At 43.5% G+C, this 27,000-nt stretch overlaps 1 protein-coding gene across 1 annotated transcript in view; it reads right to left on the bottom strand.

Moving 5' to 3' along the window:
- LOC114593011 (uncharacterized) overlaps window positions 1-23,596 on the bottom strand; it is a 50,505-nt gene extending 26,909 nt beyond the window's left edge. Inside the window, exons 1-2 of the mRNA XM_028721473.2 lie at window positions 23,138-23,596; window positions 8,800-9,014 (exon numbers count right to left, since the gene is read on the bottom strand). Of these exons, the coding sequence (XP_028577306.2) occupies window positions 8,800-9,014; window positions 23,138-23,476 (554 nt within the window). The 5' untranslated portion in view covers window positions 23,477-23,596. The remainder of the gene's footprint in view (window positions 1-8,799; window positions 9,015-23,137) is intronic.
- Between the last annotated feature and the right edge of the window lie 3,404 nt (window positions 23,597-27,000).

Below are 27,000 nucleotides of genomic sequence, written 5' to 3'. Positions count from 1 at the left end.
AGGGCTGATTGCGTAGGAGTCCCTGGTATCAAGGGTTGCATCCAGGCGTTGACTCATACGGACATGGAAGGTTCATTCCCAACTACAACAGCTGGAGATCCACACTGAGAATCACCAGTGCAGGCCAAGGAGGGTGGTGGTGGGGAATAATTGTAAAGTGCCCACTAGATAAAACCCATATTGTATACCTTATTTTAAAATATTTTATTTTATTTGTTATAACATTTCTATCCCATCTTTCATCCAAAGGACTCAAGGCAGCATATATGGTTCTTCCCCACCTCATTTCATGCTGACAACAGCTTTGTGAGGTAGCTTAGGCTTCAAGACAGTAACTAGCCCAAGATCGCTGAGTGAGTTTTGTGGCTGAGTGGGGTTTTGAACCCTGGCTGCCCAGGCCCCAGTCCAGCACTCTAACCAATAATAATAATAATAATAATAATGATAATAATAATAATAATAATAATAATAATAATAATAATAATAATAATAATAATTTATTTATACCCCGCCCATCTGGCTGAGTCTCCCCAGCCACTCTGGGTGGCTCCCAATCAAGTGTTAAAAACAGTACTGCGGTACCTCTGGTTACGTACTTAATTTGTTCCGGAGGTCCGTTCTTAACCTGAAACTGTTCTTAACCTGAAGCACCACATTAGCTATTGGGGCCTCCCTCCGCTGCTCTGCCACCGCTGCGCGATTTCTGTTCTCATCCTGAAGCAAAGTTCTTAACCCAAGGTACTATTTCTGGGTTAGCGGAGTCTGTAACCTGAAGCGTCTGTAACCTGAAGCGTATGTAACCCGAGGTACCACTGTACACCACAGTGGCTCTCATGTTAGTGTCTGCACACGTGTGATGACATTAGGTGTAGCCTAGTGGATGTTAGCACTTCCTGTCTGCTGCCTGTTCTTATTTTCTCAGCATGGGCTCTTTTGTGTTGTCAGAAAGAAGGGGTGGGAAAGCTGTGGCCCTCCAGATGTTTTAAACTGCAGCTCCCATCAACTCCATTGACCTTCTGCATGGTCAATAGTCAGGGATAATGGTGTTGCAGTCCAGGAACATCTGGTGGTTCCCCACCCATGTCATGAAGGATGCCCAGAGCAACCTCTAACACATTTAAAAATAAACAACCAAAGAGAGTGAATATAATGATCAAATCAACACGCAAGACAGAAGCAGCCATTTTCAGTCCAAGACTGCAGTTTTCAGACTGTGTTCCAGGGAACCCTGGGGGCTAAGAGGTTTATTAATGAGAAGAGCAGCAATGGTGGACAACAGCTTATGCGCCTTTAACAATATATCCTTGCAATGTGTAAGCCACCAAGAATAGCTAGGGAAACCCAGCCACATGCATGGGGTGTAAATAATAAAAATATTATTATGATGTGCAGTCTTGAAAGTGCCAGACATTTTGACTATACTCTCAGTTTTTGTGGAACACATAGCTAAATATAATAGGTCAGGTGTGTTGATGCTTCGCACAAATTGAGGAATGCACCTAACAACATGCTCGCCAAACCTTTGCCATGTGCATCCGCTCCTTGAAAGGCAAATTCATGTCAAGGATTCCTTAAGGGAAGAAGGTTTTGAATCCCACTGATCTGATAGTTCCTGGAAATTCAAGTGATCAAGTGGGATGCAATCATGAGGACATTATCACAGTTTTACTTTGCCACAGAGAAATAGAGCATTGAACATATCCTCCTGACACAAGTTTGGATTCTCTTTCACTAGAAGATGGGAAACCGTGACATATGTAAGCAGCATAAAATTTGCAATGCTATGCACATGTGATTCTGCAGAAGTAGCTATATCCAGCTTACTGATTTTACACAATAATTGGTAAAAGTATTTGACACAATTCAAAAGGCCTGTGTACTTGGTATAAGTGTGTGCCAAAGACACAAAAATCATACCCTCCAACATTTCTCCAATGAAAATAGGGACGTCCTATTCCATCATCATAAGAAATAATAATAATATTTATACTCCACCCATCTGACTGGGTTGCCCCAAGGCCTCTGGGCAGCAGCTTCCAACATATATAAAAACATCTCTGAGGCAAAGGCTTTGGGACATATCACATAGTCATCTCTGATCCCAATCTCATGTTATCTGTGGCCCAATAGCAGTAGGAATTCACTATGGGTTCGATTTTCAGACACCTGCATATCTTAGAAATCTGTCTGTACCAACTTATCGGCGTCTTTTCACCAAAGCCAAATTAAATGTATTCCCATCAGAAGTGCTAAATGGCAGACTGAGAGGCAATCCCTTATCAGAAAAGGCTCTACGCATGCTCTCAGGACGTTGATTGTATGAGGCATATCCTACTGCATTGCAGACAATATGAGCAAGCTAGGGATCTATTGATTAAACCCTGACTGGCAAATTGGCCGGGTAAATCTGAAGCCTCCTACACTAAATATCTTCTGGACGACAAGTCTAATGATATCACAGTGGCCGTGGCAAAGTTTCTTACAGTAGTCATACGTATCACATCATATATCAACAAATATCAACTTGGTCTTCCTCCCCCAGGGGGCTGTATGTATGAATCTATATTTTATTCTGAATCTATGTTATGGGTCTTTGGACCGCAATAAAGATTTATTATATTATATAAAAACACAATAAAACACTAAACTTGAAAAAAACTTCCCTATACAGGACTATCTTCAGATGGCTTGGGGAGTTGGATAACTCCATACCCTCCAACATTTCTTTGATGAAAATAGGGGCTTCTTAAGGAAAAGCGGGACATTCTGGGATTATGTCAAAAACCAGGACAGCTTCTGTAAATCTGGGACTGTCCCTGGAAAATAGGGACTCTTGAAGGATCTGAAATATCCTTTGCTTCAAAAAAGCAGGGCAGTTTCATCTGCACTGATATCACTGCTAGGTTAATGGCAGGGGGGAGGATCTTAACAAATGTACTTGGAATACACTGACCTTTCGCAATCTACCTTTGACTGCAATAAGGAGACCACGATAAAATATTGCCCCGCTACTGATATCGGCCCCACTTTACTAAAATCTAAAATGGTATCCAGATTACTAAGGAGACTCAGGATATTTTTTCTTTGTGACAGTAGACTGGGGCCTTTGAACAATCCAGTAACAAGTCAAACTGGTTTGAGCTGAAGTACAGTGCTATATTAGGAGAAAGTCCCTTTAGCATGGCTTCAGGTTTTTGAGATAATTTTTTACAACAACGTTAATAAATGTGTAAAAGCAAAAGCACAGCTTTCAGAGTTAACACATTATATTTGAATACAGTGGCACCTTGGTTCTCAAACTCCGTTTTGAGTGTTACTCTTCCAATTTGAGTGCCACACTTCCATTTTGAGTGTTACACTGAGGTCTGTCTTCTGTTTTTGCTATTTATTTTGCATTTTTGTTTTTGTGGCTCTTTTTTGGTTTTGTGACTTTGTGGAACCCAGTTCAGCTACTGATTGATTGAGTGACTGTAGTACATTGTTTATAGCTTTAATTTTGTGTATCAATGGTCTTGTTAGTAAAATTCATGTTAAATTGCTGTTTTGGGGGTTGCTTTTAAAAGTCTGGAATGGATGAATCCATTTTGCATTACTTTCTATGGGAAAGCGTGCCTTGGCTTTGGAATGCTCTGGTTTTGGAATGGACTTCCAGAACGGATTAAGTTTGAGAACCAAGTTACTACTGTATTTGGATTTGGTAAACTTGGATTATGTTGGCACCAATTGCAATAGCTGGAGACTGATCCAATAGATATCTACCTACAGTGGCATCTCTTGTTACATACAGGCTTCCAGATGATACCAAAGCCAACCAAATCTGGCTCTATGCTGTTCGCAAGAAGCCAAATCAGAGCAAGAGAAAAGCTTCCTGCCATCCCTCTGAGAAGAACAGTTTAAATCCATTTCACAGGGCTGAACAATTGCCAAAATGGGAAAATGCACATTTTCGAAGTCTTTTTGCACAAAAAGCCTCAGTTTTGGTTCAGCTCTGTTTAGGAAAGGTGTATATTTCTTACAAGTAAAGTGTTTGGGTGGGGGTGGGGATATTTCTACTGAAAGCGCTATTTCTAGACCAAAAACCAAAACAGGAGCATACCGTATTTTTCACTCTATAACACGCACCTGACCATAAGACACACCTAGTTTTAGAGGAGGAGAACAAGAAAAAAAATATTCTCTCCCTCTCTGTGCATTGCTTCTCCAGCAAAGCGGGAGGAAAAATGGAAGGGGCTACATTTCTCCTCCCGCTTCGCTGAAGGGGCGCTGCACAGAGAGCAAGAACTGCGCAGCGCCTCTCCACGGCTTCAGGGATAGCCATGCCAAGCCTCTTCAGGGGAGGGGGAGCATTCCTCCCATTGCCCTGAAGAGGCTTCGTGCGGCTATCCCTGAAGCCAGGAGAGCAAGAGGAATCGGTGTGCACCGATCCCTCTTGCTCTCCTGGCTTCAGGAATAGCTGCACAGCCTGCATTCACTCCAAAAGACGCACACACATTTCCCCTTACTTTTTAGGAAGGGAAAAGTGTGTCTTATAGAGCAAAAAATATGTTAATTTGTGCAGCCCTACATGTAATGCAGCTTGGAATCAATATTATGCAAGGAATAAAGGAAGAAAAGAAGCAGAAAAGAGGAGAGGACTGTCTGAAAATGATTGTTGCATGCATATTATTGGCAATTGGTTTAATTGTGCAACACTTTATGCATCTAGTCCCAGCCCGCCACCAGCACCCACATATTTTCTACCTACAATGTTTTCCAAGCAGAAAATCATGATTTTCATGACATCTCTAAATAAAACTTGCTGGTCCAAAACTGAGAGAAACCTTTAGTCAATTGGAAAAGTGATCAGAAGCCCTAAGAATCAAATTGAAAAGCATGGCCCTTGGACAGAAACATTTAATTAACTCTCAGCTGTTGTTATGAAAAGAACAACAATAATATCTTTAAAAGGAAATTTCACAGGTTTTAACTCTACAGTTAAATATGTTGCTGGCATATTCTGTTTTTTTTTGGTTGTTGTTTCCCTTGGGAAACATTGCTATTGTGTAATAACGACAGCCTCATTACTTTGCTTAATGACTGATGGTGTCAGGGGATATCTTTTCAAAGTTCTCAAACTGGATCCTGGCATGTTTCTCTTGCTTCAGTGAAAGTAAGAGTAATAAATATTCCAACCTGCTCAAGAGTAATAAAAATAAAGATCTTAGGAGCGGGAAAGCAGATCTAGGAAAACATCCAGATGGCTTTATTTTTAGGAACTGGGAATGCCTTCTCATACCAAGGGTTTGACCTAAATGACTCTGAACATCTGGATTGTTGGGATCATAGGGTCACCTGGATGATCTCCCAGATCTACATCCCCATTCTCAAGATCTTTGTTCCACGGTTTGTGTCTGCTCTGCCAAATGGATGTGAAAGATATGGTGTCAAAAATCCCACCTGCCTTGTTCTCCAGCATCAAATCACCCACTTTTCAACTGGCAATCCAATTCCTCTTTTATCTAGGTTGGTGTGACCTGGATAATACTTACTTGCAAATAGGGCTCATGACAGAGATGGCTGCATCTATGTATCTTTTTTATTTTTAAGACTATTCACAGGTAGGTATATTATTATTTATCCATTTTTATTTACCACTCCTATAACTGCTAGGTGAAGAACAGAGGGTGCTTATCTATCTATCATCTATCTATCTATCTATCTATCTATCTATCTATCTATCTATCTATCTATCTATCTCAGTGTTTCCCAACCGGTGTTCCGCGGCACACTGGTGTGCCGTGAGACCTTGCCTGGTGTGCCGTGGGAGGGAGGCGGGAGAGGCGGGGCGGCGGCGGCATCTCCTGCTGGATGCAAATCCAAACATGGCAGGCGCCTCCCTCGCTCCTTTGTAGGCGGACCATCGAGAGAGAAAGAAAAGGAGGCAAAAGAGCGAGAGAAGGCGCCTGCGCGGAAAGAGGAGCAAGCAGTGTGCCTGCGCGCCGCGGCGCCCGAGATCGCTTTGCGGGGAGAAGCGATCTCCCCGCAGCCCCTTGCTTCAAAAGAGGTCCGGGGGCAGCGGGAAGCACAGCGCTTCTTCCCCGCTGCCCCCGGACCTCTTTTGAAGCAAGGGGCTGCGGGGAGATCGCTTCTCCCGGTGCTCCGAAGTGAGGCGGGGGGGCGGGAACACCTGACCCAGCCGCCCCGCTTCGGAACGCTGCTCCGAAGCGGGGCGGTGGGGCGGGAACCTCGCACCCCGCCGCCGGGCATCGGAACGAGGTCCTGGACCTCTTCTGAAGGCAGGCGGGGGCAAAAGGCTTTGCTCCCCCCGCCTGCCTTCCCGGGACAGCGGAGACTTCTCCGCTGCCCCGGGCGATCTTAAAATGCTGGCGGGCGGGAGCGAAGCGTTCGCTGCCGACCCCCAGCATTTTAAAATCTCCTCGGGGCAGCGGAGACTTCGCTCCCGCCCGCCAGCATTTTAAAATTGCCCCGGGACAGCAGGGGCTTTTAAAATGCTGGCGGTTGGCAGCAAAGCCCTCCTGTCCCCGGAGCTTGCGGGGCGGGAGGTGGGAAGAAGGGCTTTTCTTCCCACCGCCAGCCTTCAGAACAGCCTTCTGAAGGCTGGCAGTGGGAAGAAAAGCCCTTGTCCCCCCCCCCCCCAGCCTTCAGAAGAGGTCGGGGGACAGACTGTCCCCGGACCTGGTCTGAAGGCGGTTTCCCTAGGAACGCATTAATTGATTTTCAATGCATTCCTATGGGAAACCGTGCATCGCAAGACGAAAAACTCGCAAGACGAAGAGACTTGCGGAACGAATTAATTTCGTCTTGCGAGGCACCACTGTACTTTTTATATAGTCAATATAGGCACAGAGTTAAATTTTTTAACATTTTCTAATGGTGGTGTGCCTCGAGATTTTTTTCATGAAAGAAGTGTGCCTTTGCCCAAAAAAGGTTGGGAAACACTGATCTATCTAATCATCTACCATCTATCTATCTGTCTCAAACCCTGCCTGAAGCCTTATAATCTAATTATAACAGGACAAGATAAGGAGGGAAATGAAATGAAAGTAAAACAATGACTGACCAAATAAGTGCATCCTTAAGTCACTTGTGAATATACTAATAGAAGAGGAAAAACTGACTGTTGGGTGGGGAGTCCTAGAATCAGGAAGCTGCCAAGGAAAAGGAATTTAGGCAGGAAATACAAGTACTAATATCAGGCTGGTATTAGAAGAGTGCAGACTCCAGGAAGGAACAGAGAGAAAGAATAGCTGAATGTTGTAGGAGGAGTGAGACTGAAGGGTAAGTAGACTACATTTACACATAATTAGTTACACATTAAGCTCCCTTTGCTTCTCACGTTTCCTTTCCATTTGGCTGAACTTTGCACATTCAGCCAACATGCATTATCTAGCAATCAAGCCAACAATTGGAACAGGACATTAAAATACGGTTCACAAAACCAAGTCTAAAATTAGGGGTTTTATTTGTTTCTCAAAAGAGAACAAATCTCTTCATGCATTGGCAATCTGATATTCAGTGCCCAGCTGGCGCAATGAGTTTGTGGCCATTGCTGTTGTGCCAGGACCCTACTATGCCGTATTTACAAAGCTATTGTACTACCAACCTTACTGTATGCTTGTGAAACATGGACCACTTATAAACACCATCTCCAGCTCCTCAAAAGATTCCATCAATGGTGTCTCCAGAATTGTTTACATATCACTTGGGATGACAGGCAAACTAATGCCAGTGTACTGGAAGAAGCAAAGATCACCAGTGTCGAAGCAATGATTCTTCAACATCAACTGTGTTGGATTGGTCATGTTGTTTGGATGCCCAATTATCGTCTTCCAAAGCAACTGCTCTATTCTGAACTTAAAAATGTAAAGCGTAATGCTGGTGGTCAACAAAAGAGGTTTAAGACAAATCTTTTAAAATGTAGTATAAACACCAACAATTGGGAAACACTGGCCTGCGAGTGCTCCAACTGGAGAACAGCCTTTACCAAAGGTGTCATGGACTTTGAAGACGCTCAAACTCAGGAGGAAAGGGAGAAATGTGCTAAGAGGAAGGCACATTTGGCAAACCCTCACCATGATGAACACCAGTCTGGAAACCTATGTCCCCACTGTGGAAAAACATGTGGATCCAGAATTGGCCTCCACAGTCACTTACGGACTCACTGTTAAGGCGAAGTGAAGAAGAAGAAGAAGAAGAAGAAGAAGAAGAAGAAGAAGAAGAAGAAGCAGAAGAAGTCTTTTGCAGTGCTTCAACAACACTGGCGTTGCTGAACTCTCACCACATTTTCTCCTCAACTCCTATGTTGTGCAACCATGCAAGTGCATGGTTTTTACTTTAGATAATAAAAATATGTATTAGGGGCAGTGGTGGAATCAGTCTTCTGTATGTCAACCAAAGGTCTGTTGGAGAATTCTTGCCTCTCGAGCACAGGACAGAATGGTTATATTTCATTTTACAAGCCCTCTAGAAAAATCTCTCTCTCTCTCTCTCTCTCTCTCTCTCTCTCTCTCTCTCTCTTATGACATCTCATCTCAATACAGGACTATCTCTGTAGTGGATACAGATGTGAAGTATGAAGGTGTAATCTTTGAGGGGTGCACAGAATATGCAGAAAGATATGAATTAAGAGACAAGAAGGAAATAAATGCTTTATAAATATGGCCACCAAACATGTGAAAGACCTAGAACAGGAGTGGGGAACCTGATCATGGCCCATGGATAGGGATGGTGGGAGTTGTAGTCCAGCAATATCTGGAGGGCCACAAGTTCCTGATACCAGAAAAAGAAGAGAAGACTTACTTGCTACGGAAGGCGTCCATGGCATCCAACACTTCATCAAGTTCTGAATCCAGTTGTTCTTTTTCCGCATCAATTGACCGAACCTCTAGGTTCAGCCTATTCATGTACTGGTCGTAGAGGAGTTTGATATCCAACTCAGAAAGGGAGTTGTCTTGTTCTTTCAAAAAGTTCCATCTCGTGAGAAGGACTTGGTTGTGCTGTTCTAGGCTCTGGACCTGTGAGGTTGTCAATAAATGGAAAGATTAGACTATGGTGATCCTCTTGTCTACCTTTCATCACTAATACAGGAGTTACTATATCCAAAATAAGTCCTCAAAATTCTTATCCAGCCTTTTGGTAAAAGCAGCAACAGCAACCCCACCAACCCACATTACACCTAAGTTTTGTTGCACAGTGCAAAACCATTACCCCAAATTATATCAATAACGAACATATAAAGACATCTGAAATTAACACCCTTTTATTGTGTGGGTTTGTTTATGTGTAAACTTTTGGATCCCATCCAGGACCAAATAGTCTCCTACCTGTAACGTAACTATTTCATTTAAGTATATTGCATTGTACTGTACAGGCAGTGTTTTTTTCTTTTCTTTTCAGGGGATACTCAAGGTTACACAGTATCAACACATTTTGGGGGTTGCTGTTGTTGTTAAAAACTGTGGCACATAACATAACTTAATATAATAAAAATATTTATTTAAAAAACAAACAAACTGTGGCACCTTTCTAGAAAACCCCCTACTGTGTACACGTAATGTACCGTATTTTTCGCTCTATAAGACGCACCAGACCAAACGCACCTAGTTTTTGGAGGAGGAAAACAAGAAGAAAAAAATTCTGAATCTCAGAAGCCAGAACAGCAAGAGGGATCGCTGCGCAGTGAAAGCAGCAATCCCTCTTGCTATTCTGGGATAGCTGTGCAGCCTGCATTCGCTCCATAAGACACACACACATTTCCCCTTACTTTTAAGGAGGGAAAAAGTAAGTCTTATAGAGCAAAAAATACGGTACGTCCATTATAGAATGGCATGATATTTTCATTTTTTTTGTTTTATTTGCCCCAATCTTGGTATGGTTCACCCATCACACAAAATGGAGGCATGACCCTAACCTGCAAATAGAGCTATATGTGCTGCCACCGTGTGCCTTCGTACTTTCTGTAGTTGCCCTTGAATGCAAAGCCATCTGTTTGAAACCCTTTTGGGGGTGCAGAGATGAGGAGAAATGAAGACAGCGGCTTTCAGAGTTGCTTAGGAACTGCAAGATGTGCTTTCCACTCTCCAATCCCTTACAAATCCAATCACTTTCAGCACTTCCATGGCCTCAAGGATCTGATACCTCCCTCCCTCCCTCCCTCCCATACCTGACAATATTCAAGATAAGGAACACTCAGACTGATTAACATTTGTTTATTTACTTAGATCTCTGCCTAGCACACCACACTGCGAATGTTTCCAGGGCCATTTGTCTGTTTCGGTACAGTGTTACTTGCCTCAAAAGTCTCTTCAATATCTGCATCAAATACTCTTTAAAGATAAAAGCAGCTTGGCTTCGTGTTTCATGAAGCACTTCCAAGAAACTTTAAAGCATTTTTCAGATTTTTCAAAAGCACTAATTAACGGCTTCTCCTTCCGTAGTGCAGCTCTCTCCACACAAATCCTGCAGCCAAGAACTGCCAAAGCCTCCATCACTGAGGTTTCGTTTCAAAAGATGTAGCGAGCATCTTACCCAAGAGGGTGGTACCAGAAGCCTCTGGGCAAGTTTCTGGATTGATATCGTTTGAAGGTGTAGGTACACTTTCCTCCACAGGTATGAGAACTATGCCAAGAGCAAAAGCCCTTTCTCTTGTCTGTTTTTTTAAAATACTCATCTCATTCTAGAACTGTAGAGAATGGAAAGGAACAAGAAAGGAGGAGAGACCAGAGATCAATCCAGCTGATAATTTGTGTGAGAGAGCCAGTCACTTCTGGCCTCTGGCCACACAGCCACCTGAACTTTACTGTACCTTGCAACCAAGCTGAAATGTGTGGTAACCTTGATGGTATAGTAAAACATGCCTCACTGTACAACAGGGTATTATAGGTGACTGTAGACAACCTACAATGAGCTTTTACGTGACTGCCACACCACAAATAGGTGTCCTAAGCCCTTCCAAAGTGCACAATGATAATAATCTGAATCCTGAAATACAAAATAATGGATAGTTCATGGACAGGAAAAAAAACCAACCTTCTCAGCCTTTGAACCTCATCTGAAACTCAACTTTTCAAGAGTACAAAGTAAACATTAGATCCATGCTTCCTAGGTGAAAAACTTCTGGGAAATGATATATAATGAGATGAAAAAAATGTTGAAATATACATTTATAAAGAAACCAGAAGCATTTCTACTGGGCATTGTAGGAAGTGATGTAAATAGAAAAGATTTTAAGCTGTTTTCATATGCAACGACGGCAGCAAGAATATTATTGGCACAAAAATGGAAGCTAGAATAATTACCGACGAAAGAAGAATGGAGGATGAAATTGATGGACTATGCAGAATTAGATAAATTAACAGAAAGAATTCAAAATCTGCGGGAGCAGAGATTCACAGAAGACTGGAGTAAATTTACGGACTATTTGAAAAGTAATTGTGATGATCAGATTACGTTTGTAGGTTTGCAAGAAGTTTTGTGAGGTGAATTATTTGAATTATTGCAAAAACAGATAAAGGGGAGGGTGGTTAGCTAAGATATTTAAAGGCAATATGAATTTAAGAAATGCAGAAGAAGTGATAAGAATGGTGGATCATCAGAGGTGCTGATGGAAGTCCAAAAATAGATTGTATAAGATGTGAAGTTTTGTGGTATGTGTTATAATTTATATGTTAAAAATTAATAAAAATTATTCAAAAGAAAAAAGATCCATGCTTCCTAGTGATTCATTGGGTTATCACAATTGGCTCTGCAATGCAAATTACATAAGATTGTATCCAGTGTTCATCCTGTATAGAATAGACCTACTGAAATTAACAAGCATGGCTTACTTAGGCCCATTTGTTAAAATGGGTCAGCTCTGAAAAGGTAGAGCATCTGCTTTGCAAGCAGAAGGTTCAGGATCAATCCCCATCATCTCCAGGTGAGGCTGGGAGAGAACCCTTTCTGAAATCCTGGAGAGGCACTGCCAGTCAGTGTAGACAATACTGAGTTTGATGGACCAGTTTCCTGTGCTCCCGTATTTATAGAATTACAGTTAGATGCAACCCATAATTGTTGGTTGGGCTAGAGAATCTAAAAGCCATGAACCAATATCAACTTGTGCATGTCAAAGAAGAAGTTATGGACAGGCACCCACAATTTCACTGGCCAGAGTACCAGAAGCGAGTGCCCCTTGGTCTCTGGTGAGGAGGAACAACACCCAGCAGCCACCCAAAGACTGTTTGTTGAAGGGAAGAAAACGATACAGGTGTTTGTCTTACTGTTTTTTCCTTTCTCCCAATTGCATTGTAAGGGAAGGGCAACTTAGCCTTCCCTCTGTACTTGCTCAAAACTTGAGCAGGAAGAAGAGTCTTACATCCAAGTTTGGATGAGATAAGGAAATGGCATGAGGCTGAGGAACACTTGCTGCTTCTTCCTTCTCCAAACCTCTGAGCAAAGGGCTTGGTGGAGAGGTAAGGATGTTTATCTCTTGTGTGTATAAGATAAGGTACAGCAGGAGTTTCACTTTCTGCATCTTATCTTATCGAAATAAGACGCCTCTCTTCCAGATTCACTGTGCTTGGGGGTGGGGGCACAATTTCATTCCAGCTGTGCAAGTTTTCTTACCACTGCCACACATCTGCAGTTTTCAGTAATCCCACACCAACGTCTTACAGCTGCTTCAGTCTACAGTATTACTTAGTCTGGGTTCAGATTTTGAAACCCACCACTGCAAAACAACCTAAATGGGATTCACCGGTAGCATTAGATAAGCAGAATCCAGGATATTTTCAGCACAGATCAGTGACTAGCAGTGGGTGGATATGTCAATGTTGGTTTATCTCGGTTTCTCGTGAATCCAGTCTTCAGTTCAGTTCCCCACATTTCCACATCAGTTTGAAAGTTTTTAAAATGAAAGATCCTCGTGAAAATTCACCAGTGTTTTAGAGTACATTTCTTCTAATATACACATTTTTGCATGCAATTTTCCCCAATATAATGCATTTCTGTATACACCTTTTCACCTGATCCAGGAAAAATGTATACATTTCTCAGTTGGAGAACTAAGTCATAAAATTCAGAAAAGTGAGAATTCGAAGGATTGCTTTATTTCAGTTCAGGAAGTTTCAATTAGGTGGACTCACATGCAAACTCAAACTATTTTCTCCCCATCTGTATCAGTGACGTGACACCACAAACTGAAGTGCAAGGAAATCAGCAGAGGTGACATGGGCTTAGGTAGCCATGACTGTGCATAGCTAAATCAAAATCCATTTACTGGGTCTCCTCAAAGAGTTGCAGTTCTACTTCATCAAACATCCTCCATCTAGTTTCCCCCTTTCTTCTCCAGGGAGAAAACGAAGCCCCTAATTTGTGAACATATTGCTACACAGCAAACAATAAAAATGTATTAAACAAGCCTCTATAAATAACAACCCACTGGCAGTTCTTGCATTGAGTTCAACAGAAGATTTGAACAAGTTTGCAATGAGTCAAGAAGGAAAACGGCAGCCCCTTCATGTCCACATTTCTTGATTATTGGCTTTAGCTCAAGCTGCTGTGATAACAAGCCTGTCAACCTGTGTTTAGAGAGTATTATCTTTCTAAAGAGCATCTGCTTCTCTTTATCCAAAGATTGCACATGATGGAGAATTCACCCCCTCTTTTGGCAACCTCTTCCTTACTTAATTACCACCACTGGTTCCTGCTTCCAATGTTTGTTTGGAACTGCCAATGAACAACCAAGGAGAGATGTCTGATAGCATTATTATACAGCACCTAGAGGCTCCAAAGAAGATGGTTGTCCTATTGAGCAATCTCTCGTACAGGCATAAAAGGAGCACAAGTTCAAAAACAGCTCCAGTTAAAGAGAGACACAAACTTGGAAGGAAATGGAGAACGCATATAGACCAAGAGAAAGAAAAAGGAGACACCTCCAGAGTTAATTAATCTCTGCTTTGTGAATCCAGTCTATGATCATTATCATACAGCTAGCTGATTTATAGAAGATAAAATTCAGATTTTCTGAGTTTCTAGCCAAAGAGTAGTGCATTCTGTGATGATTGAGCAGTGACATGCCCTTACTTAGGCAGTGTGACATTCTAACCCTTGCCCAAACTTGATGCATCACTGATCTGTTATGCTTTGGGTTTGACAGCCTTAATATATGCCTGATTCTGGCATGAAAAACTCTCCCCAAATGCTTCTCTGAATACACATAGCTGCCTTGTATGACTCAGGCTGCTGGTCTGTCTAGCCTGCTGGTAGTCGATCTACAAGGCTCTCCAGCGCTTCAGAGAAGGATGCTTTGAGTGCTGCCATCCAGTATGGCCAAGCAGTCTCTTTTCATACCAGACAGCCCTGTATTTCAAGGGGTGCCCAGGGAGATGCCCTCTTTCCATGTGGCCAATACTGGAAAAAGGTGAGAAGGAAAGGTGAGAAGATAAGTGGTCACCTTAATTTAAAGACAAGCCACAAATGAATCCTCAAAGTGCCCTGGGTGGGAAACAACCCCATTTCAGTTTCATTTCCAGGGTCAAGGGACGGAAAAGGAAGCAGCATTGCTTCTTGGGAGCGTTTGAGGTTTCAATCAGAAAGGAGATTCCACCTTTGAGGTTACAATCTGAAAGAAAGAATTTTCTGTTAGTAAGAGCTGCTAGACAGTGGAAGGGACTGCCTCAGAAGGTGCTGGGCTCTCTTTCATTGGAGGTTCTTAGGCAGAGGTTGGGTGGCCATCTGTCATGGATGCTTTAGTTGAGAATCCTGCATTTCAGGGGGTTGGACAAGATGACCCTCGGGGTCTTCTTCCAACTCTACAATTCTGTGACAATTCACGCAGTGCGGTGGCAAGCTGATAGTGGCAATGCTGCCCAATACATTTTGATGCTCTTGGCAAAGAACAAGAAGCCCCCACACTCTCTGCTCCACATACAAAAACCTATAGGGCTACCACCTGAATCCCATTTCAACACTGGCAACTGGGCAGGGCAGTCTGTTCCTGAGAGCAGCAGCTTATCTTACAGACTACTTGACCTACATGTCTCTGGTCTCCAGCAGCTCCCTGGTGCTCCCTGTTCTCCAGCACCTGCTACCTGAGGCAGCTCCCTCACTCTGTCTAATGGTAAGCTGGTCCCTGGCTGAAGGCTTTCCTTTTGCTTAAAAGGCAAAGGTACCCCTGCCCGTACGGGCCAGTCTTGCCAGACTCTAGGGTTGTGCGCTCATCTCACTCTAGAGGCCAGGAGCCAGTGCTGTCCGCAGACACTTCCGGGTCACGTGGCCAGCGTGACAAGCTGCATCTGGCAAGCCAGCGCAGCACACAGAACATCGTTTACCTTCCTGCTGGTAAGCGGTCCCTATTTATCTACTTGCACCCGGGGGTGCTTTCGAACTGCTAGGTTGGCAGGCGCTGGGACCGAACGACGGGAGCGCACCCCGTCCTTTTGCTTAATTAAGTTTAAAAAGATAGACAGACACCCACCAGCCAACTTGCCTCATAGGACCATTCCTCCCTCCACCTGAAAGGAATCATGCAACCTATTTCTTCTTAATTCAATTTTTAAAGCAGCAGAAGGGATAACAGTGAGATGACTGACAATGAATAGGGGTACAAAGTAAAAGGGAAAGTGATTTTGGAGCAGAGCGGGGAAGTAACTGGGATTTTAATTAATCAAAGGAGATTTGGGTAATCTGGAAAAGGAAATTAAGGGGAGAATTTATTTGGGGAGATTTAGCTGGAATGCTCCAACTACCGCACAATTGCACTCATTTCACACGCTAGCAAGGTTATACTTAAAATTCTACAAGGAAGGCTCAAGCAGTATGTGGACCGAGAACTCCCAGAAGTGCAAGCTGGATTTAGAAGAGGCAGAAGAACCAGAGACCAAATTGCAAACATGCACTGGATTATGGAGAAAGCTAGAGAGTTCCAGAAAGACATCTACTTCTGCTTCATTGACTATGCAAAAGCCTTTGACTGTGTCGACCACAGCAAACTATGGCAAGTTCTTAAAGAAATGGGAGTGCCTGATCACCTCATCTGTCTCCTGAGAAATCTCTATGTGGGACAAGAAGCTACAGTTAGAACTAGATATGGAACAACTGATTTGTTTTCCCCAGTACTGATGTATGGAAGTGAGAGCTGGACCATAAAGAAGGCTGAAGAATTGATGCTTTTGAATTATGGTGCTGGAGGAGACTCTTGAGAGTCCCATAGACTGCAAGAAGATCAAACCTATCCATTCTGAAGGAAATCAGTCCTGAGTGCTCACTGGAAGGACAGATCGTGCAGCTGGGACTCCAATACTTTGGCCACCTCATGAGAAGAGAAGACTCCCTAGAAAAGACCCTGATGTTGGGAAAGATGGAGGGCACAAGGAGAAGGGGACGGCAGAGGATGAGATGGTTGGATAGTGTTCTCGAAGCTACCAGCATGAGTTTGACCAAACTGCGGGAGGCAGTGGAAGACAGGAGTGCCTGGCGTGCTCTGGTCCATGAGGTCACGAAGAGTCAGACGTGACTAAACGACTAAACAACAACACAATCGGCTTACTTTCTCTGAAATGTAAGTAATTATTTGAAAATTTGCCTCTATACTTATAACCCTGCTACTGTTACATAAGGCTGGCAGAATTTCACCAACCATTTCTTTTCTATGAAGCTGGACTATCTCATAGCATAGCTAGTGCCCAGCCCTATTACGGCTGCAGAAGTGAAGTTGCTTGATGCCACACTGGAGACAGGAGAATTTTTTCAACACTGACATGCTGAGACTGGGCTTAGGTGCCAACCCCAAAGCGATTCTGCCTAGCACTGTGATACTGCAATGTAGCTGAAGGGCATCATGTACTGTTTTGCTGGTGCAGCAGTGCTGAGCGTTGGATTACAAAGTCATTTGTATCATGCCCATTTGGTGGTGGGGGGGGCAGTATTAGACTGAATAGTTTCTATGGTAATTTTAATGTGCAAAATGCGTTACAATTCTTTTATCTCCTACAACAACTCCTGGTGGCAGGCATACTGATTTTATACAAGGCGAACAGAGATTGAGAAAGACTGGCTTGTCAAAATAACCCAGGGCTCATCCCTCCCACTTCCCGAAACTTAAAGAATTCCAGCCAGGCACTTTTGCGTAAAGACGTATGAACTGGCTGATCTCAGATATAGCACACAAATCTTGATCACAAGAGGTGGAAAGTGGGCAGGGTGACTTCTCCAATCATAGAAATAGTAAAGGTAAAGGTAAAGGTACCCCTGCCCGTACGGGCCAGTCTTGACAGACTCTAGGGTTGTGCGCCCATCTCACTCAAGAGGCCGGGGGCCAGCGCTGGCCGGAGACACTTCCGGGTCACATGGCCAGCATGACATCGCTGCTCTGGCGAGCAAGAGCCGCACACGGAAACACCGTTTACCTTCCCGCTAGTAAGCGGTCCCTATTTATCTACTTGCACCCGGGGGTGCTTTCGAACTGCTAGGTTGGCAGGCACTGGGACCAAACAACGGGAGCGCACCCCGCTGCGGGGATTCGAACCGCCGACCTTTCGATCGGCAAGCCCTAGGCACTGAGGCTTTTACCCACAGCGCCACCCGCGTCTCCTAATAATATCATAGAAATAGCTGTCCACTAAATCAGTGATTGGCTGGTTCAGCTGATTTGTATCTGTTCTCCATGTGAGGACTTGTGTGCAAGAAATGATTATAGGAAGTGGCCTCCAGGGAAGGAGCTGCTACAATCTGAATTTAAGGACCCCAAACTACATGTTAGGAAGAATGTGCATCTTCTGCCAGTGAGAGCTACAGCTACACATCTCTTTCCTCTTACACTGCCTGTAACATTTAAAGAAGAAGCCTGACTCGATGGTGTCATGCTCAGTTTTCCTATCCACGCCCCCCCCCCCCCTGCAAAAAAGGCAGCAACTGATGAAGGGATGCTGTGGCAGAGAAACTCTGAGCATCATCTATTGTGTTATGCATTTTCTAAAGATTACAGCCGATCACCCTTTTCCAGCATGGTTTCCTCCAGAAATTTTGGGTTACAACTCCCATCAGCCTTAGTCCAAAACATCTGGAGGGCACCAGGTTAACGAAAGTTGTAGTAGAGAGGCCCGGGAGGAAAGACTTTGATTGGCAGCTGCCTTGCAGTCCTTATTAACATGTGCTTTGACTTCCAGACCCACAAAAACAATGTGTGTTGCAGAGGATTCTGGTGAGGGTTGTACATGCAGGCTGGTGTCCAGACCTGCCCCTGATGAGCTGTGATTGTACCCTAAAGCATTCCCAGCACCCTCCCTTGTAGCTTTATATTCCAGGGACAGATCTGCAGTGGTGGGCAAGCTGCCTTTCAAGGACAGCTGTCAACCATTGTTCTTTTTTCATGGAGTAAAACCAGATACATCTCCATGGAACCAAGGACTAGCACAATTTGTGTCTAAAATGTATAACTTGCTGCTGGAATGGAATACACAGGATGAATTAGTTAAATCAGCTATGATCAATTGGGCACAAGATATTGGTCATAACATTATGTTTGAGGACTGGGAACGGTTGTGGACCACCGGTATTAAATTCACGGCATGTAATGCCTTAAAAGAAAATATTATGAAAATGATTTATAGGTGGTACATGACTCCAGTCAAGCTTGCAAAAATTTACCACTTGCCTGATAATAAGTGTTGGAAATGTAAAGAGACTGTAAAGAGACATTCTTTCACCTCTGGTGGACGTGCCCAAGGATTAAGGCTTTCTGGGAAATGATTTATAATGAAATGAAAAAGGTATTTAAATATACCTTTTTGAAGAAACCAGAGGCCTTTCTCCTGGGCATGGTCGGCCAGTTGGTGTCAAAGAAAGACAGAACTTTTTTTATGTATGCCACGACAGCAGCAAGAATACTCATCGCGAAGTATTGGAAGACAGAAGATCTACCCACCGTGGAAGAATGGCAGATGAAGGTTATAGACTATATGGGACTGGCAGAAATGACCGGCAGAATCCGAGACCAGGGAAAAGAGACGGCGGAAGAAGATTGGAAGAAATTTAAGGACTATCTTAAGAAATATTGTAAAATTATGGAATGTTAGAACGATGTTGATTTAGAAATTAAGTGGTTTTCAGCTGTAATGATTAGGTAAATAAGAAAAGAAAGGTCAAAAATTAAATAGAAATTAGGGGAGGGATTTGCTGATTTGAATTAATTAGAGATTAGAATACAGAAAGGGGAGGTATGAGGAGGTCGGGAAAATAGGTTTTATGAATATAAGGGATTGAAATTATACTTGTATGTATTTTGTATGTATGTATCTTTGTTTTTTCTGTTTTTTTTTTGTTTTTTCTATGTTATACAAATCTTTAAAAAACCTTAATAAATATCTTATAAAAAAACAACACAAACAAACAAGGACCAGCACAATTTGACACCATTGAGGACGATCACTTTGGCTCCCAGTGTGCCTCCTGTTTCTTCAGGAATGAGTTTAAAAATCCATATATGGTCAAAAAGCCAGATCAAAGTTCAGTTGCATTTGTCTCCAGTAACTCACACAACAGAGAACATGCCTGCACATTTATCCATTTGCATGTCATAAACACTGGGTGTAGTATTCACATAACTGAGGAATAAACAGTGTCTCTTAAAATGAAATCACAGTGGTGCCAGTGTGTGTGTGTGTGATTTTTTGGTTTTAAGATTGGCACTTGCTGCCTACATTAGACACTTCAGTGAAGCAATCCTTGAGGAGATTACCATCTGTTTACAGAACATGAGGGCTTTGCAGGAACCTGCCTTGGGTAGTTCAACTGTTTCACTTTGAAAACAACCTTCTGCCTACCCTATGAGGTCTTAGTATACCACAGGAGAGAGGTGGTGGGGAGATAATTGTATGCTGCTGCAGTAACATTTCTTCTTCAAACTTCTAAAGGCTTTCATTCTGGTCAAATCTAAAGGACGTCTCCTGTGATCTATGAAAAGTATCCATGTGCTCTTCCCTGCTGAAAGTACCAAGGAAGATCACTTGGTGTTTGCCTAACTTCATAAGGCTATATGTGGTGCCTGGCAAAGGACCTTCCTGTCATCAGAGGTAAGGTGTTATACCTATTGTACACATTGAGCAGAATGTGCTGGAAGATAGAGGTGTTCGCATCAAAAGACCTTCTGCGCTTGCCAGTTCATTTCCATCCCCAGTTAAGGTCCTGGTTTGGGCCTTCAAAGCCTGAAATGGCATAGGTTTGAGTATCTGAAATACCATCTTGGCCTCCATGAAGCTGCCCTTCAACAAAGATTCTCACAGGCCCTTCTGTTCCAGATGCTGTTGCCCTCTGGCATTAGGCAAATCATGGCTAACAGAGAGAGAAGGTGCCTTCTTGCTGATAGCACCAATATTGTGGAACTCCTTTCCTAGGTACTTACTATATTTTGGCATCAGATAATGGCTGTTTCATACTCTCAAGTACTAGAACCTGGGAAGCCAGGTTCTGCGTTCAGCCATGAAGCTTCTAAGGTGACCTTGGGCCAGCTATCAGCTGTTCGACTAACCTATCTCATAGGGCTGTTGTGAGGGGGGAGGGACCTATGTATGCCACCCTTGTGCTTCTTGGAGGAAAGATGGAATATACATGCAATAAAGAAATATTAAGCGTTTTGACTCAATGGTTTTTTGGGAGCTCATGGGTTTTATTCCCCCACTGCCTTAGTTTTTGGCATTATTAGTGCATGGACTTTATTAATTTGCTGCTTCTGCTGTTTGTATCATGTTTGTAGTATTATAATTACAGTGGTACCTCTGGTTGCGAATGGGATCCATTCTGGAGCCCCGTTCGCAACATGAGCAGAACGCAACCCGCGTCTGCGCGTGCGCAGGTCGCGATTCACCACTTCTGCACATGCGCGTGACGTCATTTTGAGTGTCTGCGCATGCGCGAGCGGTGAAACCCAGAAGTAACCCTTTCCGGTACTTCCGGGTCACCATGGGACGCAACCTGAAAAGATTTAACCTGAAGCGTCTTTAACCCGAGGTTTGACTGTATTATAGTCCTGACGATTTTGTTAGGTGCCTAGAACAGGCTGCAGAAAAGCATGATGAATGAATGAATGAATGAATGAAACCTTTTCTTAAATCCACTTCAGACAGTAGGGTGGTATGTAGGGGACAAGTTTTTGAATGCTCCCTCCCTGAAGTAAACTAGGACATCAGGAATATTCTCTAGGATTTGTTAGTTTATTACATGTTTGGAACTTTTAACTTTGGAAAGCATTTGAGAACATGGCACCCCACCACATTCTGAATTCTATTATCTTATATCTTCATGCCTCTATCCTCATGCCTCTTTTATTTCCAGTAGCAACAGTGAGGGATGAAGGGCTAGTTAGAGGGTAGGAAGGGGTGACTGAATGGCAACTTTTGAGTCCTCTTTGCTCTTCTCCTCAAATCGTTCGGATGCTAATGGAGCAGCTGAGAAGCTACAAACTATGAAGCTGAACCTATCCTGCTGACTGAAAACTTGTTTAATAGACATTACCTTCCCCAAGAACCCATAGTTGTATAGCTGCATATTGGAGGGTATGTAGTTGCTGCAGCTCTGTGAGAATTCTCCTGAAACTACAATTCCCATAATTCCCTGGGAAGCTGCTCAACAGAGATCCTCAGAAGTGCATTTTTGTCACCCTGGGGGCCTTTCATGCAACTATTTTGAATGCACTAATAGACAGTTGTTATCATTCGTCACATAACACCTAGTCATCTCCTTTTAAGGAAAATGGTGGTTGCATCACATTTCATCTCCGCTCTGACTGATTTTTTACTCTGTGCAACATGAATCATATCCAAAACATATATTTAAAGGGGAAAACACAGCTCTAGGGATTCTTTGATGGAAGCCATGGTATAAATGTGCTTTAAATGTGCATGTGACTCTGGTCACGTATTACATAATGCCTGCAGTGTTACTAGACATAGCCACTCTCCCCATGTGTCTGCAGGTTTGTGACCTTTTGTTCTGTTTGCAAATATTCCCTCCCAACCCCATGCTTCCTCTTCTGTACCATCCCACTGTGGGTGTGTTTATGTAGCTCTTTAAAAAATTGTGGGCCACTTTGAAGGCTATGGAGGGACTGGAGCAACCCCCCCCCCCATGAGGAAAGGTTATGATGATTGGGCCTTCCTTAGTTCTGGGGGGCGGGGCGGGGAAAAGGCAAGTAAAGGGGCACATTATCATAAAAATTATGCATGCTATGGCGGAAGTGGATAGAGAGAAGTCTATCACCCCTCTCTCATAACATTAGAAGCAGGGGATCATCTGGTGAAGGTCAATGGTGGGAGCACAGGCAAAAGGAAGTACTTTTGCACAGTCTAAACAATGGAATCCACTGCCACATGAAGTGTCAAAGGCCACCAACTTTGACAGCTTTGGAAGAGGATTATAAAGAAATCAAAGGCATGGAGAAAAAGGCTATCAGTGGCTACTTATGTTGGCTATGTTCTACCTCCACTATCAGAGGCAGTCTGCCTCTGAATACCTGTTGCAAGGGATCACAAGCAGGCAGGATACTGTTGCACTCATGTTCTGCTTATGGGTCTCCCACAGGCCTCTGATTGGCTGCTGTGAAAACAGATGCTAGACTAGATGGACCTTTGGCCTGAACCAGCAGGGCTCTTGTTGATGCCTAGCCATTATTGCAAACCTAATTATATTCCTTTGAAGCTATACGCTTTTAGTCTCCTAAACTGGAGAACCTATTTGTTCTTATTCCATTTATTAAAAAACCTGTAAACGGCAACCATCCACCCCCCATAAACACACAGACCAAGGCTATCCCTACCTATTACACCTGAGGACGGACGACAGTACTTCACAACTGCTGTTGGCTTTGGACTAGTAAGACTAGAAATAAAATCTTGGAAGTTATATTGTGTGGCATTAGATACTGATAGTCTTTGGACTGCGCCAGAGCTGTCCCGGTACCCGAAGCAGAGGACTGAAATTACAGCAATTAACAGCAACATACACAGGTGATATGTGGTACCCTACAATGGTACCCTAAAGCTGCCACATGAAGCAGCCACCTGAATCAACCACCTAAAGCAGCTCTGTCACACTGTCTTGCACACTGGTCAATACAAAGAGAGGTGTCATCTTACCTTCCCATTCAAATAATAGTATCCAATCTTACCTTTCCAATTAAGGCGGCGAATTGGTTATTGAGTGTCCTGATCTCATCTTTCTCCTTGGTCTTTATCTCCTGCAAGGAGGGATCTATATCCAGGTGTAGCGGAGTCAGGAGCCGTTTGTTGACCGAAACCTTTGGGTAAGAGCAGCGGCTGTGTCCGGTGAGGCTCGAAGAGCTGAAGTTGTTCCTGCTGGTGCTCACCCCCATGGTGGGGCTGCTGCAGGCCCCATACCTTGAAGAAGGGGAGCACGAACGCTCTCTCCGCATGCTAAAAGAGCCTCCTGGCGAAGCGAAAGAGCTGCTGTTGCTACGGCTCCGGAAGTCCCTCGAGTGGCTAGTCATTGCGGCTACAAGGAGGCCGGATGAAGCAGTAGGTACTACTGAGAAAGAGAAGAAGCACACACCAGGGAGCAGAGCAGATTTCAATTCCTGTCTGTGCTGAGCTCAGTTTAGCTAATGAATTACAAACACCTGTTCTGCTATGTTCATAAAGTAAGGAGGGTGTGACTGTTGATGTAATCCAGATCAACCTGTTGGCTTTCTCTCTCCCCCTCCCTTCCTCCTTCCCGCCTGCCTTTTGTAGTTTTGTTTGTGAGGTGAGCGCACATGCACAGGCACTTGTAGTTGAAAAAGGAGGGGAAAAACAACTCAAAGCAAAAATTACTCACTTTACAACCATCTAGATGCACACACAGTGAGGGTGGAGAGGCTTCCTCAGTCTTAAATGGAAAAAGAGAGTTTTGGAAGGTTGACTGAAAGATCACACAAAAGCAACTGGCCGAGAGTAGAACATGCCAGGATGTTTTCTCAATTATGACCCAAATCCCGAGTGAATCAAAAGAAACATGTGGTAAAACTATACACTGATTAAGAAGTGATTTAGCATTTCCAGTTCATTCCTTTTCAGGCTGTTTGAATGCTAAGAGATATCACAAGGGCCTTCTATCTCCTTTTGTCTAGTAGTTAAAACAAGGCAGTTATGAGTTCATTTAAAATGCAGCAAAGTGAAAAGTAAAGAATCATTCCATGCAAGGGTATGGATACTAACCAGTGCTTTTTTCCCACCGGGGGGGGGGGGGGGGGCGCAGGGTTACGCATACCCCTAAACATTTTGTGAATCTAAGTTTGGCTTCATTGAGGGGCAGTATTTCATTATGAGCAGGAAAATGAGAGTACCCCTAAACATTTTTTAAGGGGGGAAAAGCACCGGTACTAGCACACGGCCACAAGCCAACATACACTAGGGGTGCTTGGGGAATTCAATCTTTGCAAATGCCAGTATAAACTGGCCTGAGTCACACCTCTTGGACCAAAGTGCAGATTTTGCACTTTTCCAAATATTGCAATGTATTTGTGGCTCAATTAAAGTGTCAAAATTTTTAAAAAATAGAAATATGAGAAATATATATTAGATATATAGATATAAAATGCACATAGCAAAATGCAAAGGCTATGTAGCCCGCCATAGCACTATGTAATTCTTTGGCTTGTGTGGTGCACTTGCCACAATTAGAAGGTGCTGATTTTTCTGGATGAAGATGCCATTTCCATCTCATGCATGTGATTACAGCGGCCACAATCTAACACACGTCTATGCCCACATCTCTTCCTGTTGAAATGAGGTGGTTTAAGTCGGTCTAACTCTGCACTGAGTTTGTGACCATAAGCAATTAGGTCATATCCTCCAACATTTATTTAATGAAAGTAGGAACACCCAGTGCTATTTTTCTAGAAAAAGAGATGCTGGAACTCACCACGAACTCTTGTTCTCTTATAATGGCACCCACCTGAGAGGGGCCAGAATTGAATATCTGTCAGTTCCAGATGAAAAAAAAGCCCTGGGGAAATCCTATTCCATACCATCCAACTTTTCTTAGATGAAAATAGGGAAAAGTGGGACATTCTGGGGTTAAAACAGAAACCAGGACAGCTTCTGTAAATCCAGCATTGTTCCTGGAAAATAGAGACCCTTTGAGGGTCTGTTAAGTGCTTAGAGATTATTAAGGGGGACAGTCAATTACACGAAGGGTGGGCCAAACCAGAGCTACACTTTGTTGGAGAAGCTAATTTCGTTCCGTCTAGCCCTTTGTAGTATAAGAAATATATGTAATTATCTGTTTACATTCACTTCACTGCTGTGGTATTTAAGGGGAAATGTCTGCCAACACTTATGAAGTGGCTAGGAAATATTTAAGAGGAAAACAACTATTAGGCGTATTGCTGAGGAGGAGTGTGAACTGGTTCCTCAGTTGGACTGGCCTCAGTTTGGGATGTTCCAAATTAGTTTGGTAAATTCTTATGACACAGGACAAATATTATTTGCACTGCTTATTCCTCTGGGCACTGCCATTCCAGCCATTTATTTCATATTTGCAGTGTTTTAGGCATTTGTTTTTGTGTAGCATCACAACATCCTGCTGGAATTGAACATATCCCAATGCCCCCTGCCCAGGCCTAGCATTACATGAGTTTCCCTTAAAATGGGGGGAAAGCATAGTAATCACCAGTATGGTCACAAAAATTGGCTGTTTCAAATCTGATTCAAAGCAAAACTCATCAGTAAGGTTGGCCATTCGAATCCTCGCGATGGGGTGAGCTCCCTTTGCTTGGTCCCTGCTCCTGCCAACCTAGCAGTTCGAAAGCACGAAGTGCAAGTAGATAAATAGGTACCGCTCCAGCGGGAATGTAAACGGCGTTTCCGTGCGCTGCTCTGGTTCGCCAGAAGCGGCTTAGTCATGCTGGCCACATGACCCAGAAGCTGTACACCAGCTCCCTCGGCCAGTAAAGCGAGATGAGTGCCCCACCCCCAGAGTCATCCGCAACTGGACCTAATGGTCAGGGGTCCCTTTACCTTTATGTGATGCTTCTCGGCAGTGTGGCTTACTATCATGCCTCCTGTGCCCCAGTTTGGTTCATCACCATTTTATTTTCATGGGCAACCATAGCAAGTTGCCTTTTTTGCTTTCACTTTAGCCCAAGGGCCACTGAAAATACTGCTGCAAGCAGTGATCGAGGAGTTTCATCATGGTGACAATAAGAGAGCTTTGATTTCTTTGTTACGGCAGGGGGAATGACAAAAGAGTAGCTTCTGTCTACAGAAGAGCACAATCCAGCTCGATCCTCAGTTACCATACATATAGAGCAGGGGTTAGCAAACTTTTTCAGCAGGGGGCCGATCCTCTGTCCCTTAGACCTTGTGGGGGCCAGACTATATTTTGAAAAAAGAAGAAAAAGAACGAATTCCTATGCCCCACAAATAACCCAGAGATGCATTTGAAATAAAATGACACATTCTACTCATGTAAAACCCGCTGATTCCCAGACCATCTGTGGGCCGGATTTAGAAGGCGATTGGGCCGGATCTGACCCTTAGGCCTTAGTTTGCCTACCCATGATATAGAGAGAGAGTGCAGGTCTCCTGCAAGACTGAAAAGCCAAACCTATCAGATTTCAGTGCTGCTGCCCTAACCTTTGTTCATTGCATTGGAAAAGTATGCAAACCCTCACAGTTACCAAAGCTTCTTTGAAAAAATCTTACTAGCAAGCCAGGTCTCCCACACAACTGAAAAACCAATCTTACCACTTTTTGATTTTATTGCCTTTTCTACTATGACACTACTACTGCTACTACTTATTACTACAACAACGGCAGTATCCAACTAGCACATCCTATCAGTGCAAGGATTTATTTCCATTTGTACAACAGAACTTGCCCTCTTTTCTTCTCCTGCCCCCCACCCTCCCCACATCTACTCTGGAAGCTTGGGAGAACCCTGAGAAGAGATTTAGGGAGCTCATTGGGGGAGGTGGGTTAGTTCCATTGTGCAAGCAGAAATCCTTGCGCTGACAGAACAGGGTGCTCGCAC

Source organism: Podarcis muralis, chromosome 2, assembly GCF_964188315.1.
Source record: "Podarcis muralis chromosome 2, rPodMur119.hap1.1, whole genome shotgun sequence".
Taxonomy (NCBI): Eukaryota; Metazoa; Chordata; class Lepidosauria; order Squamata; family Lacertidae; genus Podarcis; species Podarcis muralis.
The sequence above is the reverse complement of the archived record's forward strand: the minus strand, read 5'-3'. Positions and strand labels throughout refer to the sequence as shown.